The 22,828-nt window shown below is 55.3% G+C and overlaps 1 protein-coding gene across 5 annotated transcripts in view; it reads right to left on the bottom strand.

The window, feature by feature from the left end:
* Positions 1 to 22,828, bottom strand: part of TMEM181 (transmembrane protein 181) — a 64,699-nt gene that overhangs the window by 24,009 nt on the left and 17,862 nt on the right. For all 5 annotated transcript variants that reach the window (XM_054570173.1, XM_054570172.1, XM_054570175.1 and 2 more), the window contains exons 2-6: positions 16,298 to 16,401; positions 12,183 to 12,238; positions 10,441 to 10,531; positions 9,131 to 9,252; positions 5,623 to 5,733 (exon numbers count right to left, since the gene is read on the bottom strand). In XM_054570173.1, coding sequence (XP_054426148.1) covers positions 5,623 to 5,733; positions 9,131 to 9,252; positions 10,441 to 10,531; positions 12,183 to 12,238; positions 16,298 to 16,401 — 484 coding nt within the window. The remainder of the gene's footprint in view (positions 1 to 5,622; positions 5,734 to 9,130; positions 9,253 to 10,440; positions 10,532 to 12,182; positions 12,239 to 16,297; positions 16,402 to 22,828) is intronic.

The raw sequence follows: 22,828 nt of genomic DNA, 5'->3' as shown, positions 1-22,828 counted from the left end.
CCAGGAGGAAGAACTGGCAAGAGAAGCACATGGACACAGAGTGGGGAAGGTGCCCCTGGGCCCTGGGGCGCTTACAGGAGAGCCAAAGGCACCCCAGCACAGCCGAGCGGACCCTGGCCCTCAAGAGCTCAGAGCCACAGCTGCAAATGCCACGGGTTTCCCAAGGAGTGCCAAGAAAAGAAAGAGGAGCTCTCAAAAGGCCAACTCTGTCGAAGAAGCAAGAGCAGCCGAAGGCAACGCCTGTTTTCACACGGGCAGCAGCCTAATGAGCTCCAATTTTCACAAGTGCAGGACGTGTTTTGTTTTTACCCAGATACTCTCCTTACCAAAACCTGTGTGCATGTCCTAAGTGTGCGGCTCAGGGAACTGTCAGACACTGAACACACCAGGACTCTGATCAAGAAACGTAAGGGGAGGGGCCCCCAGAAGCCCCTTCACCTACCAAGAGTCACGCTTTCCCTGACTTAACAGCATCAGTTCGTTTTTGCCTGTTTCTGTAATTTTTATCAATGGAACCACGCACTCTATGGCTCACTGCCTGCAACCCTGTGCTTATGAAAGTCGCCCACAATGTTGCACACAACTGTAACCGCTCGTGCTCTGGGCCGTGCACTGTCCCGTCAAGGAACGTGCTGCGGCCTGTGCGCTCACCGGGCCGCTGAGCAGCCTGCCGCCTGCCAGCTGAGGACTGCACGCCGAGACGCGACCGTGCAGACGTGGGTCTGATGTGCGTATTTGGGCCAATCCACCTCCACCAGGCCAGCTCACACCCTGGCCAGCCGGGCAGGGGCGCTTCGAGGGCCTCACACCCTTGCCGGTGCCGGCATTTCCTCGTCTGTTTCATTGTAGCCATTCTGGTGGGTGTGTAGTAGCACCGCTAACATACTCCTAAGATGTATTTTATTCCCTATACTTTGGTTACTTCCTAAAAGGAATGGAGGCAGCTTATAATAAAAAGCCAGACTCAAAAGAAACAATTTTTAAAGTTTTTTAAATGGTAAAAATGTAAAGAAAGAGGGTAAATAATTATACCAGAAACCTGTACCAGGATATTAGTAATTACTGCAATTCATATAAAACTTATTTCTGAAATGTCTAGCAGCTGATACCAAGAGAGAAATGTGATGAATTATACAGCTTTCACTCTCTAATAAAAAGAATTATAGCAAATGGGCAAAAGGAATTCTGTGCGGAGGGTTAGAGCAAAGCTCACAACATAACTGATACTGTCTTCAAGGGGAATTTTATAAAAGACACAGAAACACTGTAATACGCCTCTATCTAAACTATAGACACAATGTTACTTTGTGATTCTTTAAGGTAGCTTTTCCACAATTGAGTTTTTTTAGAGTGAATGGCTACAATGTATCCTGGACTTCCCCTGCAAATTTCACTTGAGTTAGGAGCCTTTTTTTTTTTTTAAATCCTTGCTGGAGGATATGCTTGTTGAGTTTAGAGAGAGGAAGGGAGAAAGGGAGAGAAAGGGAGAGAAAGAGAGAAACATTGACATGAGAAACGTCCATCAGTCGCCTCCAGCGCACACTCCAGCAAGAGATCAAACCCACAACCTCGGCATGTGCCCTGACCAGGAATTGAACCCGGCACCTTTGGTGTATGGGATGACGCTATATCCCGCTGAGCCACCTGGCCAGGGCCTTAGGAGGCTTTAAAAAAGTAACTTCTCTTCTGATTATAAAGGTAACAGGAGCTCGTTATAAAACAAAAGTAGAAAAAAGAGAAAAAAATTAAACATTAAGTCCATGACCCAGAGACATCCTTCTGGATGGTTTACTGAAATATTTGCCACAATTATCCATAATAGCCAAAAAAATGGAAACAACCCAAATGCCCATCAACTGATGCTAGACACACAAAATGTAGTACACACACCCACACTGCTATGCTATTCAGCAAGCAAGGGAATGAAGTACTGATGCCAACAGCAGCGTGGATGAACACGGAAAATGTTATACTGAGTGAAAAACGTCATTCACAAAAGGCCGCATACCGTATAACTGCACTCATCTGAAATGCCCAGAACAGGCAAATCCACGGAGACGAAAAGGAGAACAGTGATTGCTAGAGGCTAGGGGAGGGGACCCGGGAAATTGCTAATAGGCCTCTCTTGGGGTGATGAAAACGCCCTGGCAGTGGTACTGGGCGCACAACTCTGAAAAACCTAAAAAACACTGAGTTATACAGTTTAAAAGGGTAACTTTTATGATATGTGAATTATATCCCAGTAAAGCATTATTTTAAGAAAGGAACCCATCGTCTGACAGCCACGGCTTTGCGAGGCAGCTATTTTACAGATAAGAAAGTGGAGGTTTAGCAATGTCGGCCAATAAACGACGGTGCTAGGATCTGAACCCGGCGCCCGCCACCCCGCCAATCTACAGTCTGCGCTCCTGGTCCCTAGGCTGGTTATACTGAGTCCCCGTGCGTGGAAGGAATGAGGAGGTGAATTCAGGGGACCCAAGAAAGGGAAGTCTAACGGTGAGGCCTGTGCCACGTCAGGGCAGGGCCCGCGGCTCGCCCGAGGGGCCAGGGGGCCCTCAGGGAGGGGGCTGGGGAAGGAGGTCCTGCCTTCCGAGGCAGGCTCCCCAGTATCCTCTTTACTATTACTCTAAATCTCGGAACACCACAAAGGCGTTCCAATGTCATGCTGTTTCTGGAGGCTATTCTTGATCCCATATACTTAAGAAATTATGGTTTTCACTGGTTAAAAGTATGTTCTCAATGATCTCAGTTAGAAATTCAATGAAGAGACAGGAAACATAAAATGGAGATGGAAAACATTAAAAATAACCAGTCAGAAATAAATAATACAGTAACTAAAATGAAGAATACATTATAGGGAAGCAACAGTAGAGGAGGTAAAGCAGAGTTAGAAAATAAGGAAACAGAAAACACCCACTCAGAACAGCAAAAAGAAAAAAGAACCAAAAAAAAAAAAATGAGGATAGTATAATGAGCCTCTGGGTCAACTTCCAGTGTACCAGCGTTTGTATCATGGGGGTGCCAGAAGGAGAGGAGAAAGAGCAAGAAATTGAAACCCTATTTGGAAAAATAATGATAGAAAACTTCACTAACCTGGTGAAGAAAATACACATACAAGTCCAGGAAGCACAGAGAGTCCCAAACAAGATGAACCCAAAGAGGTCCATACCAAGACACATTATTAAAATGCAAAAGGTTAAAGACAAAGAGAGACTCTTAAAAGCAGCAAGAGAAAAACAGTTAGTTACCTACAAGGGAGCTCCCATAGACTGTCAACTGATTTCTCAAGAGAAATTTTGTAGACCAGAAGAGATTGGCATGAACAATTCAAAGTGATGAAGAACAGGGACCTACAACCAAGATTAGCCAGCAAAGCGATCATTTAGAATCAAAGGCCAGATAGTTTCCCAGACAAGGAAAAGCTAAAGGAGTTCATCACCACCAAACCAGTGCTACAAGAAATGTTAAAGGGCCTTCTTTAAGAAGAAGGAAAAAAAGGAATAAAAATATGAATAACAATGGGTAATAACTATACAGCTATCAACAATTACTCCATTTAAATTATTCTTGTTTATTCTATTACAGTTGTCCCAGCGTGTCTGCCTTTGCCACCCACCCAGCCCGCCTCCTGCCCCCAGGCAATCCCCACGCCACTGCCATGCGCACGGGTCACTCGAGCATGTTCCTTGCCTAGTCCCTTCCTCGTCTCTCCACCATTCCCTGCTGCCCCTTCCTCTCTGGCACCTGTCAGTCTGTTCCTTGTTTCCGTGCCTCTGGTTCTGTTTTGCTCACTAGTTTAATTTTGTTCAGTAGATTCCTCTTATAAGTGAGATCATATGGTCTTTGTCTTTCACTCACTGGTTTGTTTCACTGAGTATAATGCCCTCCAGTTCCATCCCTGCTGTCACAGAAGGCAGGACCTCTCTTTCTTTTCTTTTTCCTTCCTTCCTTCCTTCCTTCCTTCCTTCCTTCCTTCCTTCCTTCCTTCCTTCCTTCCTTCCACATAGTATTCCATTGTGTAAATGTCCCACAGTTTTTTTATCCATTAATCTACTGATAGGCTCTTAGGCTGTTTCCAGCACTTGGCTACTGTAAACAACGCCGCTATGAACACAGAGGTGCAAAAGTTCATCTGAGCTGGTGTTTCAGGATTCTTAAGATACAGTCCCACCAATGGAACTGCCGCATCAAAAGGAGTTCCATTTTTAATTTTTTGAGGAAATCCCACACTGTTCTGCACAGTGGCCACACCAGTCTGCATCCCCACCAACAGTGCACTGGGGTTCCCTTTCTCCACATCTGCACCAGCACCTGTTTTTTGCTGATTTATTGATGATGGCCATTCTGACAGGTGTGAGGTGATATTTCATTGTGGTTTTAGTTTGCGTCTCTCTGATGGCTAGTGAAGTTGAGCATCTTTTCACATGTCTATGGGCCATCTGTACGTCCTCCTTGGAGAAGTCTATTCTACTAACAATTACTTTAAATGTAAATGGATGAAATTCTTCAATCAAAAGACATACAGTGGCAGAATGGATGAGAAAACAAGACCCTCACATGTGCAGTCTACAGAAGACTCACTTCAGATTGGAAGAAACACACATACTGTCAGTAAAGGGATGAGAAAAGATATTTCATGAAAATGGGGGTAGGGGAGAGGGGAAGCTGGGGTAGCAGTACTTATACCAGATAAAATAGGCTTCAAAACAAAGACTATAACAAGAGACAAGAAGGATCCAGCAATTTCACTTCTGGGTATTTATCTATAGAAATCCAAAACACTAAATCTAAGACATATACATCCATATGTTCATTGCAGCATTATTCTCAGTAGCCAAGGTATGGAAGCCACGTACTTGTCCATCAACAGATGAGGGGATAAAGAAGTGGTGCATATATGCAAGAGAATATAACGCAGCCATAAACAAAAGAATAAAACTTTGCCATCTGCAACAACACGGATGGGCCTACAGGGTGCTGTGCTGGGTGCAGTAATTCAGAGAAAGACAAACGCCAGGGGATTTCCCTTGTACCAGGCGGGAGCTAAAAACCAAAATAAATGAACAAGCAGAACAGACAAACAGGCTCATAGATACAGAGAACACATTGGCGGTTGCCGAGGGGAGAGGCTGGGATTAAGAATCACGAATCGGTAGTTACAGAATCGCCACAGGGATGCTGAGTACAGCACAGGGAATAGATAGTGAGTGATACAAGGTGGGGCAAAAGTAGGTTTACAGTTGGGAGTACACACAACACAATTCTTGTATTGCTGTTTTTCCATACGGACAACTGCGAACCTACTTCTGCCCCACCCTGTACTGTAGTGACTGTGCGTTGTGCCAGACGTGTAGTAGATTTATCGGGGTGATCACTTCATAAGTTATATAAATATCTAATCTCTGGATTGGAAACCGAAAACAATATAATATTGTATGTCATCTGTAATTAAAAAATTAAAAAAAAAAAAGAAATTGTGATTTCCCTCAACTTTTTCAAACTGCACGTCTCCCACTATCCAAAATAAAATAACTTTGATGCTGTGTTATTTCAATCACTGAGCAGGGGAATGGGAGCAAAACGAAGGGGCCATGGAAACGGCGGGGCCAGCTGTGCGCTTACCGTGAAGTTGACTTTCTTGATGGGCACTTTCAGGTGTTCAAATCCCACAATCACTGTGTACTTCGTGTAGTTCAAGTAGCCGAGGTGAGCCACGATCATTTCTGCACACGTCTGCAAACGCATAGGAAGCACCAAGTCTTTAAAGCAAACAAGACTCCCTCTCCCTCCAAGTGACCGTGAAGTGACACGTGCCACCCACAGACGATCCGAAATGACCGTCTCCAGGGAACCCAGCAGAAGCCCAGACAAAGGCAGGTGCCGGCCACACACAGCGCTTAGAAAGGAGGACCCAAGTGGGTATTTTTAGAAATAAACAAAAATGACTTACAGTCCTTAGACTCTACTTGGGATGATTCAGCATAGTATGCAGCTGCCTAAGAAAGCTTCCAGGCTAGCCCAAGCCTGAGTCCTCCCACAGACACGCTCATGCGTGGGGAACGCGGCTGCAACACAACCAGCCGGACCATCGGCTCCCTTGCCTCCTGGGCCCCCTTCTGCAGCTGCCGTGGGTGCAATGGGCGCCTTCCCTTCTGCCCCTGCCCCTTGCCTGCCGCTCCTGACAAGGCTGCCTGCAGCTTCCGTCAGTCCCGGTGCACCAGCGGCGGAGGCTGCATGAACGACAGCTAGTGGGCTTGTGCTGACTGTGTGCTCAGGTCTCCACCGAGGGCCCCTTGCTTCTCTCCTTTAGAATTAAGAATCGGGTCTCCTCAGGGCTCCTTTCGGGGCACGAGGGGAACACAGATGTGCACTGGTGCCCGGGCAGGCGGAGACCCCCACCACAAACCTCTGCCCAGCCATGCGGGCGGCCAGCATGCTCCTCCGGAACGTCCCGGCATCTGACAGAAGGCGCTGTCCGCCCCGAACCTACGGGCAGCCCTCTGGCCTTCCAGGTGGCACTTGCTGGCACTGTGGCTCTGACCAGGGCACAGTCACCCCTCCTGCTGATCAATCAAAGGCTCCTCGAGCCAGGGATGGCTGAGGGCAGGGCAGGAAAACAGAGCTGCGTGCCGCCCCAAGGAACGGGAAGGCGAGTGCGCGCGCCATGAAGACGGCGTGAAGGTACAAGCCCAAAATTCTCAGAACCCTCAGGCCACCTAGAGACGCCGGGCTTGTGCCGAAGCCCACTGTGACGGGCCTGGGGAAGGGCAGGAGCTCCCCGAGGCCCAGGCCCTGCCCTCCCACGGCTGACACACGTGTCAGTGGCTATTCACATGGCACCACGCTGCGGCTTCTCTCCCGCCCCATCAACTTTCCTCGTGGGTACCGGCCTCCTGCTCGCAGGGCATGTGAGCGTGGGGCCAGGTCTCAACAGCAGCAAATCCACCTCCATCTCCAACCCTGGGGCACAGGGGTGTGCGGGGAGGGACAGCGGAGTGCTCTGCGTGGCGGGGAGGTTTACATTAGCGAATGCATCTGTGCTCCGCAGATAAGCACTTCTTACAAGTTAAGAATTTGTCTGGATTTAGAGGGATGTTTCAACTAACAAAAGAGTTCCATGTCAGGCTGGACGTATCTTCAGGTTTAAAGAGCTACAGCGAAGCCCCCCTGAGGCTTTGGGGCCCCAAGTTCAAGCGGTGGCGCGTGCGCTGACTACAAAGCCCCTCTGACGATCCCTTCGTCAGAGTGGCAGCCTTCGCACCTGTGGGGGCTGGCCACCTTGCTCCCTGAGGCAGACAGTGTTTTTCTTCTAAACAACAAAAGAGGTAATGTGGACGGGTGGTCACAATCTCTGTGACATAAAAGTTCCATCTTTTTTTTAGGTCAGAGTTACAGAGACAAACTTGAGCAGAGAGAGACCACAGAAGGAGAAGTCCCCCATGGTGCCCCAGTGTAACTGGAACAGGGCCACCGATAGAAAAGGGGAGAAACCACGCAAATGCACGAAGGACCACTGGCAAGGTGCCCAGTATGGCGGACGCTTCCGAGAAGGAGCAATAGAGACAAGTGGCCTCGTGTGCAGCCTGGCTCTAGCCAAGGCACTGGCTTCGCGGGGTCAGCCAACTCGTCCCAGTCCCATGTGCTGGGGCTCCCTTTGGTTCCAGATAAACCAGCAAGATCGGTCACGCTAGCCTCAGGGCAAAGTCACGGACAACCTGTGCATCACCTGCTCGGCCATCTGCCTGGGGACGCAGCAGTGGTCCTCTCAGAGGCCACACCTGCGTGACCCCGCCTGCTCCGCAGCCCCGTGGAGCACCTACTGTATACAGGCACGCGGGGCGGGGTGGATGCCTCCCACGGGCACAGGCACTGCGCGCTCCCGTCCGGCATTCAGCCTGACCCCTCCTTCCACAGACAGGCGGTGGGGGGGCACGGTGGAACCCCACCTGCTGACGCTGAAACTACACGTCAGAGCAGCCCGGCCCTGCTCACGGTGTCAGCAGAGGCGGACGAGAGCGGTGCATCCGTCACAGCAGCCGCATGGCCCGCCTAATAGCCTGGCCCGGCAGGGCCGCTCGCTCCGGTGGGGGCGGGGAACAGCGGGGGGACGGCGGAGGGGGGACAAGGCATTGACTCGGCCGGGAGAGGGAGGCCCTGCAGCCCCCCCCAACAACCCCACCCCTCAGGCCAGGGTTCTGACCCGTCCCCAGAGCGACCCCGGCCAGGGCCCATCGCTGAGCAGGCGCCCCCCACTGCACTGCACCCCTGCCAGAGGGCCGGGCAAGGGGTCTCCACGCTCTTGGCGAGGCGTGTGCATGGGCGCCGAGGGTGCACCCTTCCCTCACTCCCTGCGCCCCTCTGATCCAGGGCTTTGACCTGGCCGAGCCTCAGGTGCTTCATACATAAAACGGGCCGAGTAACAGATCCGCCCAGGCACCTGCCGGGAGGGCTGGCGGAGGTGCTGTCTGAGAGCACCTGGCATGAGGCCGCGCCTGGACGTAAACGTAGGCTCTTTCTGGCGCCCCCACCCTCCCTGCCCCCCGCGCTCTCCAGGCCGCCATGCCGTCCTGATGGCACGGCCTCGCTCCAGCAGCGACCCAGCCTGGTCCTTCCAGCTGTGACAGAACACAGTGCTGACCAAGTCTGGGCCATCAGGCTTCCGATCCCATAGCCACATACCACACCTGAAACAGATGCTCAAGAGCAGGTCACTTCCCGAGAGGCCTGGCTCTCGGACCCTGGACCAATCAGGGCGTGCATCGCACGGCTGGAAACCACCCAGCGGCCGGGATCAAAAATGGCCACGGAACAGCAGCCCCCACGTGCAGCAGGCGGCTCGTCAGCATCCCCGAGGGACACGCCCGGCCGCAAGCTACACAACCCGAGAAAGCAGGTGTCAGGCAGACTCAGGGTGTGCGGTGTGCACACGTGTTAGGTGTGCTGTGTTTGGGCACGTGTATGTCTGTGCTTGCGTGCATGCACGTGTGTGTTACTAAGCATTTATAACGGTGTCAGTAGGTAAAGTGACATGCATTTTCCATACCATCGTTGGCATGAATTTTGTACTTAAGAAAGTGAGTCTGGGGGGTGGGGCGTGAGGAGTGATCACGGGTCCCGCCAGCGCGCTCACCCCCGCACATGTGAGGGTCCTCGTCCGATTGTGAGCTTTGTTATGAATGAACTTGGTGGTTCCATCTTCAGCCACACCATCGACTTTGACAGTCATGGAAAAGTTTGTCGCAATAGACGTTTCTACAAAAGAAAGAAAGCCAGCGTCAGGGACCAGGCCAGGCACGTCACATGACACAGGCGCCCGCCTGGTTCTGTGACAGCCTGTCCGCCTGCCCTGCGCAGCCCCCCCGCCCCGCCGGACCCGTCAGAGCCTGGGTTCAGACCCGTCGGCTCACCTCCCCAACGGACAAACATTTCATGGCTAATAGAGTCTTTTTTATTTCCCACATACATTTTTAATATAACTTTATACCAATATTAAAAAAGATTTGCAGTATTTTTTCTGATATATAATTTTTCTGATGACATGCTCATTGTTTTAAAAAACCAGAGGAAAAGCACTGCAGAGATGGCATTAAACCCTCCAACCCCGCCACCAAGAGAAACCAGAGTTGCCACATACGTGCCCAAAGCCCCAGACAATTTTCTAGACACATACATACACAGCTGACATCAAATTTATTTATCTTCTTCAAATGTCACCGACAAAGGGGCTGATGTTTTCTAATACGCCTTTTTTCACTGCATTTACTGTGGTCTAGGGTTCTTTCCACATTCTGTCCCAACCGAAGCGTCTTACCCGAATCACAGAGCACAGGAGGTAACGCAAGTGGCCACCGCCTTGGTCCTCCCGGGACGCACAGACCCGGTGCCGCCCCAGGCGGACGGAGCCAACTCGTTATAAACTAGAGACGCTTCGGGGCAGGGTGTTTGGCCTCGGCGCCCCTGACATTTTGAGGCCACAGGAGTCCTGGCTGGGGGCCTGTCTGGTGCAATGATCGCACAGCGCTCAGCAGCAGGCCCCCCCGGCCCCGCCCCGCCAGACCCCAGTCGCTTCTCCTCCCCAGCGAGACCGTCAAACATCACATGTCTCCAGACGTCGCCGAGTACCGCTGGGGGGCAGATGCACTGCTGCGGGGCATCAGGACTTTTCTCCAGAACCCCCCTGAGACAAGCCGCCGCAGCAGCACCTACGCCACGCAGCCACCAAGTGGCGCTGGCCGGCGCTCCCCGAGGGCTGCATCACAGCCTACTCGGGAGGGCAACGGGGAACGTTTACGGGGCTGCCCGTCGGCTGCTACCCTAAAGAATAAAGACCATCCTTGTAACCCACCTTTGACAACCTGTTAAGGATTTTAAAGCTCTTTCAACTTTTAAAATACAGTGCTTTGTACAAAGAAAAATCAGAGCAAATGCCAGGCTTCATACCTTGTGACTGGTTCAACTCAACAACACAGGTCAGCCACAGCTGCTGATTGTATGCAGACAGTGGGTTCGAATGCACTTCAATTGCCTTCAGCTGAAGGAAAAAGAAAAAGGAAGTCAAGTCGCCCATGTGGCCTTTCCACTGCATCTACCAAAGAACTCACCTTAACATGCAAAATTTACATTTAGCAAAAAGCTTTGGGCATCAGTGCTGGAACAGTTCAGCTTTCCTTTTGGTAAGGTTAAGTGAAATTCCGCCTTCCCGAACAAGGAGGGACTGACTCTCTGCTACAATCCCCTTCTGCCTCTCACGACACCCTCTCTGCAGGCACTCCCGCCACCCGCAGCGACACCCCCACCTAAACACCGAGAAAAGGCCGTCCTGGAGACAAACACTGAAAGGGCGCATGCGGAGACACGTAATAAGGTAGTAAGGACGCGAAAGGAAGAGATTCACAAGAATCTTGACTTAGTATCAATATGCCAGAGAGGTTGCTGTTTGATGGCTATTTTTAGCTTTAGAGAAATCTTAACACCCTTGGGGAAAAAATAAGAGGGGACCACGTTGCCGACGATACTCCTGTAATGTCTGTTGAAAACACAATGCTGCTGTCTAAAGGCAGCGGGGTACGGAGAAAACGGCTTAAGCAGCCCACCTGCAGTTCCACAGAAAAGCACCATGTGCACGCACAGTCTTTGAATGCCACGCGTGTTTCCTGTGTTGTGACGCCTCCATGAAACTCTGTGACCAAAGGCGTGCCCCAAAGCCACCTACACGACAAAATCTATGGCAGGATAATCGGTCATCTTTCAGAAGGGAGGATGAGCCTTTGGAAGCAAGTCAGCTCTGCGGGACGGCTGCTACGTCCAGGGTCAAAAGGACTGACACCTGGGGAGGCAGAACATCGAAAAGATCAAACTGCAGCCAGGAAACCCCATGGCTGCACCTCTTCAAATCAGATGCTCAGGCTCAGAGGCAAAGGAAATAAGGAAATGTCAAGAAAACAGGCTACATAGGGGTCCTTTCAAGCTGGTAGGGACAAAAAGGAGAATTAACAGGTGCAAGTTTTAGGACATTTTTCTCCTTTTGCCCTTGTGAAAACTGTATGGATGGAAACGTAGCAGGGAGCTGGGAGAAGAGTCAAGGGGATCTTCAAGGTCAGAGAATCCGAGGTAAACCACACACGTTGCGGTGCCGTGAGAGTGCAAGACAGGCATGTCCCGTTTACAGACAATTATGTTTGATATGCAGAAGTGGGTTTCTCTGTTTGGGTCTCACAAGCTAGTATTTATTAAAGAATAGCATAACTCTCTAGTTGGAAGGACTTTTATTTTTCTCTAAAGACAGTGAAGAATCAAGAAAAATTAAAAACGAAAATAAAAAAGGATATTTCATTTACACTGAGTTCGTGCAAAGAATGCCAGTCCTTAGAAGGAACCGTTACTGCTCGAACGCAAACGCGGAGGCCACGACTTGACCTGGACAAGTGCAGGCACGTGCTGGCTGTAGGGCTCCCAGTCAGGGCGCGGCACTGGCCTTTGGAGATGAGCGGCCGCCCCCTAAGCATGCCCACCGCCTCCCTCTCTCAGCAGCCGAGGACCCAGACGCCTGCTGCCCACAGTGGAGTTAGTGATACACGTGGCCAGAGCAGCCAACGGGGGCAGGACCCCTGAAAGCAGGGCCATTGCCGAGGGAACCTGGAAGTTTCCATGCCCTGTCGTCTGCCACTCAGACCCGGTCTTACCTGTTCGCTCGTATTTTGTGGAACATAAACTTCTGAAGTCTGGATCACTGTGGGCCCTAAAGTGTAACAGAGAAGGAAAAAAGTAGGTTACAGTCTATATGGATAATTAATTTAGTGGGTTTTTCTCCAGATGCCAACAAAGACATACATTACATGGAGGTGATCTCATTTTCTTGGTCTGTCTTAGAGGTTTCACATCTACGTAAGACACGGAACCACACAAATGCAGACACACAATGTCCGCTCTGCGACACATCGTGACTCCCCGATGCAGGTGGATCCAATGGGACCGTCACGCCACGCACACGAAATGCGCTGTCCGCCTGCGCAGAACCCCTCTGCTGCCCTGTGCTAGGGCTCTCTGTGTGCTGCACAGCCAGGAAGCTGTCATTTGCAACTAGCTTCTGTCTAGTTTATAAACCACCAAGATTACTGCTGAAAATGAAGACACATTCATCTATTCATCCAATGAATCCAGTCTTCCAAAAATATGTATCAAGCAGAGAATATTTAAAAAATATATTGCTAAGGCTTTTTACCTAAAAAACACTATACCTAAGGTTTTTCCTGAAATAACAGATATAGAAGCTTCATAGCTTCTTACACTAATTCTTTAGAGCTTTGGCCTTAAAAGAAGTAATCCAAGGAAACACTGTGAATCTGGTTCCAATTTAATTGTGAACTGCACTTGTTCTGAAACAAATCACCCTCAACTTGATGCCCCTGCCGGAGCTGCTTCAGCGACGGTCCCCAACCTGCCGCTGGCTCCGTGTCTGGGAAACCCTAACACAGAAAGTGGTTCTACAGGAACGGAGTATTGAGGGTGAGTTTTCTACATGTTGGTTCTGGAGTTCCTGGGGTTGGTTCTCTACCCTGCTTCGATTTAGAGATGCTAATGATTCTGCGTCCAGTAGTAAACGGAGCACAGATAGTCCATGAAAATAAGCAGAAAACCTCTGCTGGCTACTCCTCAGCAACCACTTGTAAGAAGCAAGGAGCTGAGTGGCCCTGTTTACGCTACTTTAGAACACATTTGTTAAACTAACCAGTGTAATGAGGTGGGCTGAACCCTGCACTACCCACGAAAACAGTAATGGCCTCCCGAGGCAGATGCCTCAAAGGACAACACTGAGCCCTCAGGACCAGCCCTCCTTGCTTCTAGACTCTAACTGGACTCAAGCCCCCGGGCCCCTAGCAGCAAGGCACAAAGGGGCACGCAAGAGGAGGTATACTACACCCCCCAAAAAACTACGCGCGCTCTCTGACGTATACAGACAGGAACGAGAGACCGAGCAGGGGAAGGGACGTGAGGCTGGATGGGGCCGAGTGAGGGATGCGGCCCGCTCCGCAGCGGCCCTGCGCTGACCGCTGCGGCTGGAAGTGAGGGGGCTCTGACAGCGTGGCGGGGCGGGGCAGGGGGCTCACACACGGGCCAGGAGGCATCCCAGTGAGCGGATGAGAAACGCCCGCCTGCCTCGGTGGAACGTCGAGGAAGGGATTCCAAGGCCTGGGAGACGGGACTGTCAGGGAGGAGCTGCCACCTATGACCCACTGGGAGAGCCCAGAGACCTGCTGCCGCTCCCCGTTACTGCCAAAGCTGGGGAGGGGAGCCCAGCGTCCTCAGAGCCCTGCAGCTGCCTTCCCTGCGGCCCGACCTCACCCACAGCAGGCATCGGGTCGCTGCGCTGGGAAAACACAGGACAAAGGGCAGCTGGTAAGACTGGGCGTGGCAACAGTATTGCCCCTGGCGAGCCTCTGGTGAGCCCTGGTGAGCCCTGGCAACGCGCCTGCTTCTCCTCCCCTAGAGGGCGTACTTCCGCCCAGGGACCCGACTACAAGGCCACTGAACTGGAGCAGCCCGGGGGGCTCCTCACGCCCCTGAGTCCACAGGTAGCGAAGGGGGTCCCTGAGCGGGCTGGGCGCCAGAGGCCGGCTGCCGGGGGCTGGCCCACGGGTTCGCAGGGGAGCGCGTCCGTCTCCCGCTGCTGTCCCGCCCCACGACTACAGTCGAAGAACACGACGACCCCGTCCAAGGGCGGCTCAAGGCCCAGGCCCTTCAGGAACGGAGGCCTGGGTCACCCCATCAGGTGAAGAACCGCAGCCACCTGAGGTGCTCGCTGAAGGCCAGGGAAAGGGCGGTGGAACAAGGAGCTATAAACACCAGCTGGGACCACGAAACTAGTAACAGAAACAACCACTGTAACTGTCACAAGCACTTCCTCATTTTGTCATGAATATGTGTGTACATATGAATATATGTACTAAGCAAGTATCTTTGTTTTCATCTCTCTCTTATTCCCTTATCAACACAAAATGCATTGCTATTAGCGACTTGGTAACATAGGACTTAGTACCATTAGCTCTACCCTACATCACAGCACTGAGGTTGCAGGATACGAAGAAGAGTGAGCATCGCCCCAGGACTCGACCTCCTCCTCTGGGGGAAAGGTCTGGGTGTTCAGGGCTGCGTGCAGGACGGCTGCGTGCTGTCAGGCAGACTTAGGACCTCGTGACCGTCTTCGGTACTTGGAGGCTAATGAAGCCTTAATGAGACGCACATGGGGGTCAAGGGGACGCGGGGCAGGCTCACGATGGTTAATTCTAAGTGTCAACGCGACTGGGCCGCAGGGGCCCGGCCACCTGGGGAAACGCCACTCTCCGTGTGCGCGGAGGCTGTCCCGGGAGGAGGTGGGCACGGAAGAGGCAGCCTGCCCCCTGCCCGTGCGGCCGGGCCCCAGCCCACTGCCTGCAGCCTGAACAGAGCGGAAAAGGCTGAGCACGGGAGCATTTGCCCTCCTGGCTGTCTCCGAGCTGGGACACTGCTCTTCTCCAGTCTTCGCACTTGGACTCAGGCCGGAACTTAGAGGGCCAGTCACCTTGCTTCTCGGGTCGCGGGACGGGGGCTGGACCACCATGCGCTTCCCGGGGCCAGGTCCCGATGGCAAACCTGGACCTACACAGACCCTCGTCGTTCTGTTTCGTCCTGCCGGCCCGTTTCTCTGGAGAACGCTGGCTACTACTAGCACTCCAGGGAAACAGGGGAAGGGGTGAGGAAACCCCGACCTCGGTCCCCGTCCCCCAGCCGTGACGCCCCACGCTGCGCGCCTGCGAGCGTGGAGGAGGCGGCCGATGCAACCCTGGGTGTCCGAGACAGACAGCGGCGTAAGGAGTCAGGCGTGGGCTGAGGTCCCGTGAGAATGGAGACTTCAAGACTATTGATGCTCCCCTACCAATCTTAAGGGACAACTGGGAAAACCAAGGGAGATCATGGGTGTGCCCTGTGCTGTCATTAATGCAACTGCTATTCCTCGGTGACCTCACGAGAAGGAAAACGAGACGGCCCACGGCCGCCACGGCCCCTGACCAGCTTCAGCAGCAGCAGGCACACACCCCTGCACTGACCGCCCTGTCCTCAGCGTCCACAGTCCACGCAGGTCTCGGTTTAGGCTGAGAAGCTAGTCCTTGGGGGCACACACCACACGACGCTAGCTTCGCACATGCCTTTGAAACCATCCCGTCCAACCCCCTTCCTCAGGGACGGAAAACTGAGGACCCGAGCAGTCGGAGGGTTTCACGAGGTTCCCAGAGACCCATTTCCCTTCCCTTCAAACAGCCTGCGGGGGGCCGCAGGGCACCCGGGGCCCTGAGGACAGGGCGCCCTCCCGCCAAGGAGTCGAGGCATCCGCCCAGCAGCCTCCCCCGCCCTGCAGCCACCCCAGCCTCGAGCTCCTGGCATCTCACGCCCCCCCCCACTCCCTTGTTGGGGGGACTGTCCCCTCAGCCCGTCCCCCACATCGGCCCACGTGCTCTGGGTTGCCCCACGCCCAGTGGGGCCTGGCACGCAACAGTCTCTCCAGAAACGTCTCACTATCCAACAGCAGGTGCACGGTCAAGGCCAGCCAGGGCTGCTGCGCTGAACTCAGACCCTGGCTGCCGGGCAGGGCAGGGCAGGGCCAGGGCCAGGGCCAGGGCCACCCCTCCCCCCGGCGGAGCCGAGGCTCAGGCTGCACCCTCCACGATGGGCCCCTGGCAGGGGGAGCAGGCGGGCCCAGCTGGGCCGAGAAGCACTGGCCCAGGGCGACTGTAAACAGTGACACAATCCAGCCGGCACTTACCTTTGATCCCGATGAACACGGTCAGGCCAAAACAGACGAAGAAGACGACGAACACGAGGACAAAGTGGCGCTTGGAGAGCGTGTACAGCCGCATGGGGGCCAGCCTGCGGAGCAGAAGCCAGCGGGTGAGGGGCGCAGGGGCCGGGCCTCCCCACCCGCCAGCGCTCACTCAGCGCCAGACCTACTCCAAAGCCAGGCGAGCCACCGGAGAAAGCAGTCGGGATGACCTCAGCGACCACTTGAGGGGGCGGGCGAGTTCTGGTGAGCCCGGGGTCAGGCACGCCGCGAAGAGGCCCTGCTGCCCGGCCCATGCCGTGCCAGCGGCACCCCGCACCCCTCGGGGGGCGTCCCTGTCCGAGCAGCAGGCCCCTCCGTAGGCATCGCGCCGGCAGCTGCCAGAGCAGGGCCCGAGCGCTGCGGCCCCGACGCCACTCCCTCAGGCCCACGCGCTGTAACTGCCGGCTGTCACCACGGGCCCGGACGGGGCCTCCAGGGGCCACCAGCAGCCCCGCCCGCAGTTTCGTGTCCTGCCAGGAGCACCCTCCGCCCCCCGTCTGAGACCCCTCGCTGGCATCCCCCACCGCGGTGCACCTGACCTTCCCTGTGGGGAAGGCTGGATCATTATTATTTTTTTTATTCCTCACCTGAGAACATTTTTTTCATTGCTTTCAGAGAGATAGGAAGGGGGAGAGAGAGCAGCATCGACAGGCTGCCTCCGGCCCAGGCCTGGGACAGGGTCGTCCACGCCCAGGCGGGGGATGGAGCCTGCAACCGAGGCATGTGCCCTGATTGGAACCGAACCCGCGACCTTTCGGTTACAGGACAACACTCAGATCAGCTGGGCCAGGGCTGTGGGGTTTAGCTGTGATGTGGCTGAGCAAGCTGCCCGCAGTTTCCTGTGACTTAACACCAGCGTGGAACCCTGTCCTCACACAAACCCCCCCTCACTCCCCGGCGGTCACCCCCGCTGTGTCCCCTGGCCAGGAGGAAAACTGGTGGGGCAGACGCCATTTCTCTTTAAAACTCCCTCCATCAGAGGCAGGCAAACAAAAGGGAGAATCTGTAAAGGACCAGAAGACACATGTTTGAGGCTCAGCAGGCCACGCGTCTCTGTCTCAAGCCTCAGCACAACCCCAGACGTGATGTAAACCCCTGAACGTGGCAGTTTGCATTCAGCCCCCCCGACAGAGAGGTGGCTGCCCCTCCCCCGGGAACCGGGCCTGGCCTTGGCCGTACAGCAGGAAGGAGCTTCTCCTGCCTGGCAGACAGGTAACAGTACCCTACCATGTGCCAGCAGGTGCCACTGGGAGGGGCAGGGGCAGGGACAGGCTTGGAGCCACCCACAGAGGAGCAGGTTATTTGCGTTTGGGGCCTGCGGCTCCTGTGGCTATGTACACACACGCCCTCGGCCTGACGGCGCCCAGGGCGCCAGCCCCGCCGCAGAAAGCCTGCCTGGCCGTAGCTCAGGGTAAAGGTGGGGTCCATAAGCCGCTGTCCCTCCTCCCTCTGACGTGGCTTTGCTGATACAAGGTCAGCGCTCCCCAGCAGGACCTGCCAGGCCTTCGGGTGAGTGACCGTGCTGATCAAGATCACAGTGAAGAAATAAAGGATCGAGTGTCCTGGTCCCTTCCTTTAAGGCTTGGGTCCAAAGGCTGAACCCCGTGTGGCCCTGCGGTGCGTCAGAAGCGCCGGCTGGGGGATTAAGCGGCCTGAGTCAAGCGAGAGTCTGGACCCAGAGATGGCAAGGCCGGAAAGCCCTGAAGTATCAGGGCGAGAAATTACCTCGGGGGGAAGCCCAACCCCTCCCGTTTGCACACGGGGAGACTGAGGACGAGAGAAACAGGACACTGCCCGAGACGTCACAGCTCCTGCCACCCCCTGAGAAAGGGCCCTGGGAAGCAGGACAGCGCCGAGGGGACCGGCTCCACCTGCCCCGCAGCAAGAGCAAGGCCTCCATCGTCGCTGGACGGCTGCCCCTAGGTGTCCAGGCTGCGGTGCTTCCTCCAGGGCGTGCTGAATACCGACCGGCCTAACCCTGCAGAAGGGAAGGTTTCCGCACAGCGGCACGGGGCCTTCTCGCTGTGACAAACTCCTACACGAGGCTGAACAGGCTGGGTGCTGTGCCAGGGACGGCAAAGGGTCAACAGCCAACAGCACGCTGGCCTCTGAGTTCTGACGACCGTGCACAGCCCGGACGTGCTAACACGAGGGACATGGGCGAAGCGTGAGCGCAGACACCCCGCACTGTCCTGGCCACTCTTCTGTAAATCCTAAGTCCTTTAAAAAATTTACAAGAGCACACATGGCACCGCGTTCCACTGCTCTCACGGCGACCTGCCCCCACGAGGCCAAGGCTTCAAGGACTAAGGGCTCCCAGCAGAGGTGAAAGCAGAGAGCTCACTTGGGAACAGAGAAAAACAGGGTAAGAATAGTGCTATTTAAATTTATTCTTTTTTAGATTTTATTTATTTATCTTTAGAGAGAGGGGGAGGGAGGGAGAAAGGGAGAGAAACATCGATGTGAGAGAGAAACATCAATGTGTGGTGGCCTCTTGCAAGGCCCCAACTGGGGACCTGCCCACAGCCCAGGCATGTGCCCCGGCTGGGAACTGAACCGGAGACCTTTTGGTTCGCAGGCTGGCACTCAATCCACTGGCCAAACCAGCCGGGGCAGAATAGCGATATTCAAATATTGGATTTTTAAAACACGTTATCAATGACTGATTATAAAAGCACAGTAGCTTAGCAGGTGAGAAGGAATGCTGAGAAGAGACTTAAGGGATCATTTCCCCTTCCTTGAAACTTCCTCTTAAATTGATTTTACTAGAAAATTTCCTGGTTCAGGAAATTAGAAAATATTAGAAATTCAAGCATCACCCAGTGCAGAGAAAAGACACAGAGAAAGTAAAAAAAAATAAATAAGGCCCTGCTTGAGAAAATGTCATCGGTCCAACCACCCTCACCGACCTGGCCGCTAGGACAGGGCGGCCACCAGCCGCATTTCCAAGGCGGCCTCAGTTCCCTGACAGGCAACGCCCCCCCAGGCATCCTCGCTCTGGGGGGTCTGGGGTCCACAGACCCTCTCCAGCCACAGCGCCACGGGCCACGGCACCCTGGCACCCCGCCGCGTGGCGGTGTGTCCCTGTCCACCGCGCGTTCTGCCCTCGACTTCCCGCCTCAAAGCTTGGAAGCAGTTCCCCACAACACCAGGGACTCGGCCACCTCAGGGATGCCATCCTGTTCCAGACAAGTGACAGGCCTACTCTGCTGTACGCAGTGACAAACCTCTAAGAGGGCAACACAGAGACAGGAGCAGCAGCCGCCCCAGCGAGGAGTCACAGCCATGGTGAGCCCCGCTCAGGACGCGTGTCCCCCGCCCGTTCACGTTCACATCTCACACCCCAGCTGCCTCCCAACACACGCCCTGCCCCGAGCCATGCACCCAGAGATTCCTCTGCCCTGCCGGAATGCCAGCGAGTTTCTCACGGGCAAGCTGACCCACACTGCACAACCGCCCGGCGCGTCCCGGTGAGCAGGCCGCTTTGGCGCTCCGGGACCAGGCCGCGGACAAGGGGAGTCTTTTTGTAAACACGCATAGGCAAGGCGCGACACAGAAAATGCCCGCGGCCAACCTGAGAGGCCTTCCCTGTTGCCACCCTCCCTCTTCCGTTTCCCGGCCAAGATCCAGGAATCGAACTGGTGACCTTTCGCTTTGCGGGAGAGGCTCAACGAACGGAGCCGCGCTGGTTCAAACCATTACCACACATGTGGTCTGCACGACATGGCTGAGGGCCTGAAGTCAGTGTCCCAGTCCATCTGCGTGGACCCAGACACGTGATGGGCAGTCAGAAAACATCCGCTCAACACGCACGTGTCCACGCAGTTCCCTCGAGTTGGCGATGAGATGCCAGGGAGCAGGGAAGGGCTCCCCACTCCCCATACACCCCAGCCAGCTCTAGCACAGCAGCGGACGCATCTGCTGCCTGGACAACCAGAGCGGGAAGCCCTCCTTCGAGACCTGCCAGCTCGCTGTCTCTCGGTTTCTCCTCCTAATGAGACCCATCGTGAGCCTTCCTCGCAGGGCCTGGGGGCCCTTCCACAGCTGCGCACATCACGCACACGCTCCACAGTTCTGGCTCAGTCAGGGCCCCCAGGCCCTTGCAATGAAACAGACTGTCCCCGAAGGGCCAGCTTGGACTCTTTAGATCCCATCTAAATTAATTTCAATTTCATGAGCAATTTAAAATATTATAGACATATTTCCTAGGGAAACTAAAACATGTCTATGCTAAAGTCAAGCCCCGAGGTTGTGGCCACAGTCCAAACCGCTGCGAGCCAGGCCTGCCTTCACGACACATGCTCACAGCCAATCCCCAGGGGGCGCTTCCACACAAGGGCGAGGCTGCGCGGACAGCGCTGCCAGCAAGAAAATGCGGGGAAACCGCTCGGCAGGGGTGATGCTCCGCTGTCCGACTGGGACGCGTTTGCACAGTGCCACCCTCCACCGCTCCTCCCTCCCTCAGGGACCCTTGTCCTGTTCTGGCTTCGGAGACGGCGAGCGCACGCGCGATTCCACGCGCACGTCGCAGCCCAGCGGAGCTCCAGGCTTGCGAGCACTGCCTGCCTGGCCTCTCCACTTGGCTGCCGGGTCCGCATCTCGAGTGTGGGGCGTCTGCAACCGGACTCCTGGCCTTCCAGGGACCCTGACCTGTGGCCTTCCCCCCTCGGAAAGTGGCCACTCCGACCTTCTAGGTGCTCAGGCTGAACACTTGGGAGTCACCTTTGACATCGTCCTTCCCTCCCTCCCCACATCTGGTGCATCGACAGCCTTCCGGACGGGGCGTGCTGGACTCAGCCGTCCTCACTCTCCGGGCGCCCCACCCCGCCCCCAGCCGCCTCTGCCGTCCTCCTGCCTCCACCCTCAGCACCCACACCCCGCTCGCCTCCCACTGCTCCAGGGACGGCCACACGGGTTCGTTCCAGTTCAAAACGCTCCAGTGATTTCTCCGTCACTCAGAGGGACAGCTGGGCACTTCACGACCAGCTGCCACTGACACGCCTGTTACATGTTTATGCGTGTCTGTTTCTGCGGACGCAACTCACCCACTATCGTATCTACTTCGCTCTAAAGAAGGAACGGGGGTCATGGGACACGGGGGCGGGTCCTCGGGCAGGACAGAGGCACCGCCGGCTGTCCGTCTAGGGCCGCCCCCTGCCCCGCTCCTCTCCGGGGCCCTGCCAGTGAGACCAGCCTCCCACACTGAGGCCAGAAGCGCCAGACCCTCGCCTCCCCCACCTTCTTCCCCACCGGGGCACCAAACCTGCGGGAAATCTACCAGGCGCTGCAAGAAAACATTTCCTCACCTGGCGCAGAAATGGGCGACGGGGAACCAACCCTCCCCCATCTTGAATGGACAGGACCGTGCACGGGGGGCGCTGCAGCAGCGCCGCACGTAAGAGCGTGGGCACCGCCGACGGCCCGGACAGAGAGCCGAGGGACGGAAACCGGCCAGGTCAGCAGGGACGTGGAGCCCCTGAATCCACCCTGGATGTGCCCCGCTCCGTTTCTGGATACCTCCATTGTTTCAGCCACTGTCCATGACCTACCCAGTCAGAACTAAAAGCTCCCCGCTGATGTGCATACCCATGCACTACAACAAAATGAAAGGGAAACTCAAGACACTAAGTTGCACCGGCAGGGGAGCCCCAGCCCAAGGCACCTGCAACTGCCCTGTCAGCACACAAGGCAGTCGCCACCCATCCCTGTCACTATGCGGTGCCCTTCCCCTTCCATTGCCCTGTGGCTCCTCCCTCCCGCCCTCTGCCCTCCCGGCCCAGCAAGCTCCTGCCTGCCAGCCACGGGGTGAGCAATGTCCTCCTTTGCCCGCAGGACGGCAGGAACTCACCCTCTGCTGGGTGTCACCGCGGGTGACAGTGGTTTACCCGCTTTCGCGTCTCCCCAACATGGAGCTCCCTCGGCCTCTCGGGGCCCAGCGCTGCACCTTAGGAACGGCAAGCGTTCGATGACGGCTGATCCCGTGCCCTCTTCCCTGATTTTACTCTGGTTTCCCACGTGTTCTGCTATTTTCCCTGCTATGAGAAGTTATCGGCCACCAAGTTGCAAAATTTAACTTTCTCCTCCCAAAGACGTCTTTTAATGTTTTCATGGCGCTGGCCCTCGCCCTCCACACTGTGAACTGGCCACAGCAGCTCCGGGCCGGCGCCGCCCCCAGCACAGCGGGCCCATGGGCCACCCGCCACTGCAGAGCCCGGGTCCCCAGCAGGGCAGCTGAATGCTCCAGGCCCACGGGAGCCAACCACACGTTTCCCACTAAGCACGTCGCCCCCCACCCCCTCCCCTGCAGGCCCCCGACGAGTCCCTAAAACTGCACTGGAAAGAAAAGCGGGGAGGCGAGCGCTCAGGGAGCCTCTTCAAAGCCTGGAGCAGGGTGACTGCAGGGTGAGGCCTGGGCGAGCGGGAGCTGCGGGAAAGCCCCAGGTGCTGTCCTCCAGGGCCCTGGGGAGCCATGGC

This window comes from Pteronotus mesoamericanus, unplaced genomic scaffold, assembly GCF_021234165.1.
Source record: "Pteronotus mesoamericanus isolate MK-2021 breed Mesoamerican mustached bat unplaced genomic scaffold, CSHL_Meso_final contig_20, whole genome shotgun sequence".
In the NCBI taxonomy this organism is placed as follows: Eukaryota; Metazoa; Chordata; class Mammalia; order Chiroptera; family Mormoopidae; genus Pteronotus; species Pteronotus mesoamericanus.
This window is presented reverse-complemented; position numbering and strand designations above follow the sequence as displayed.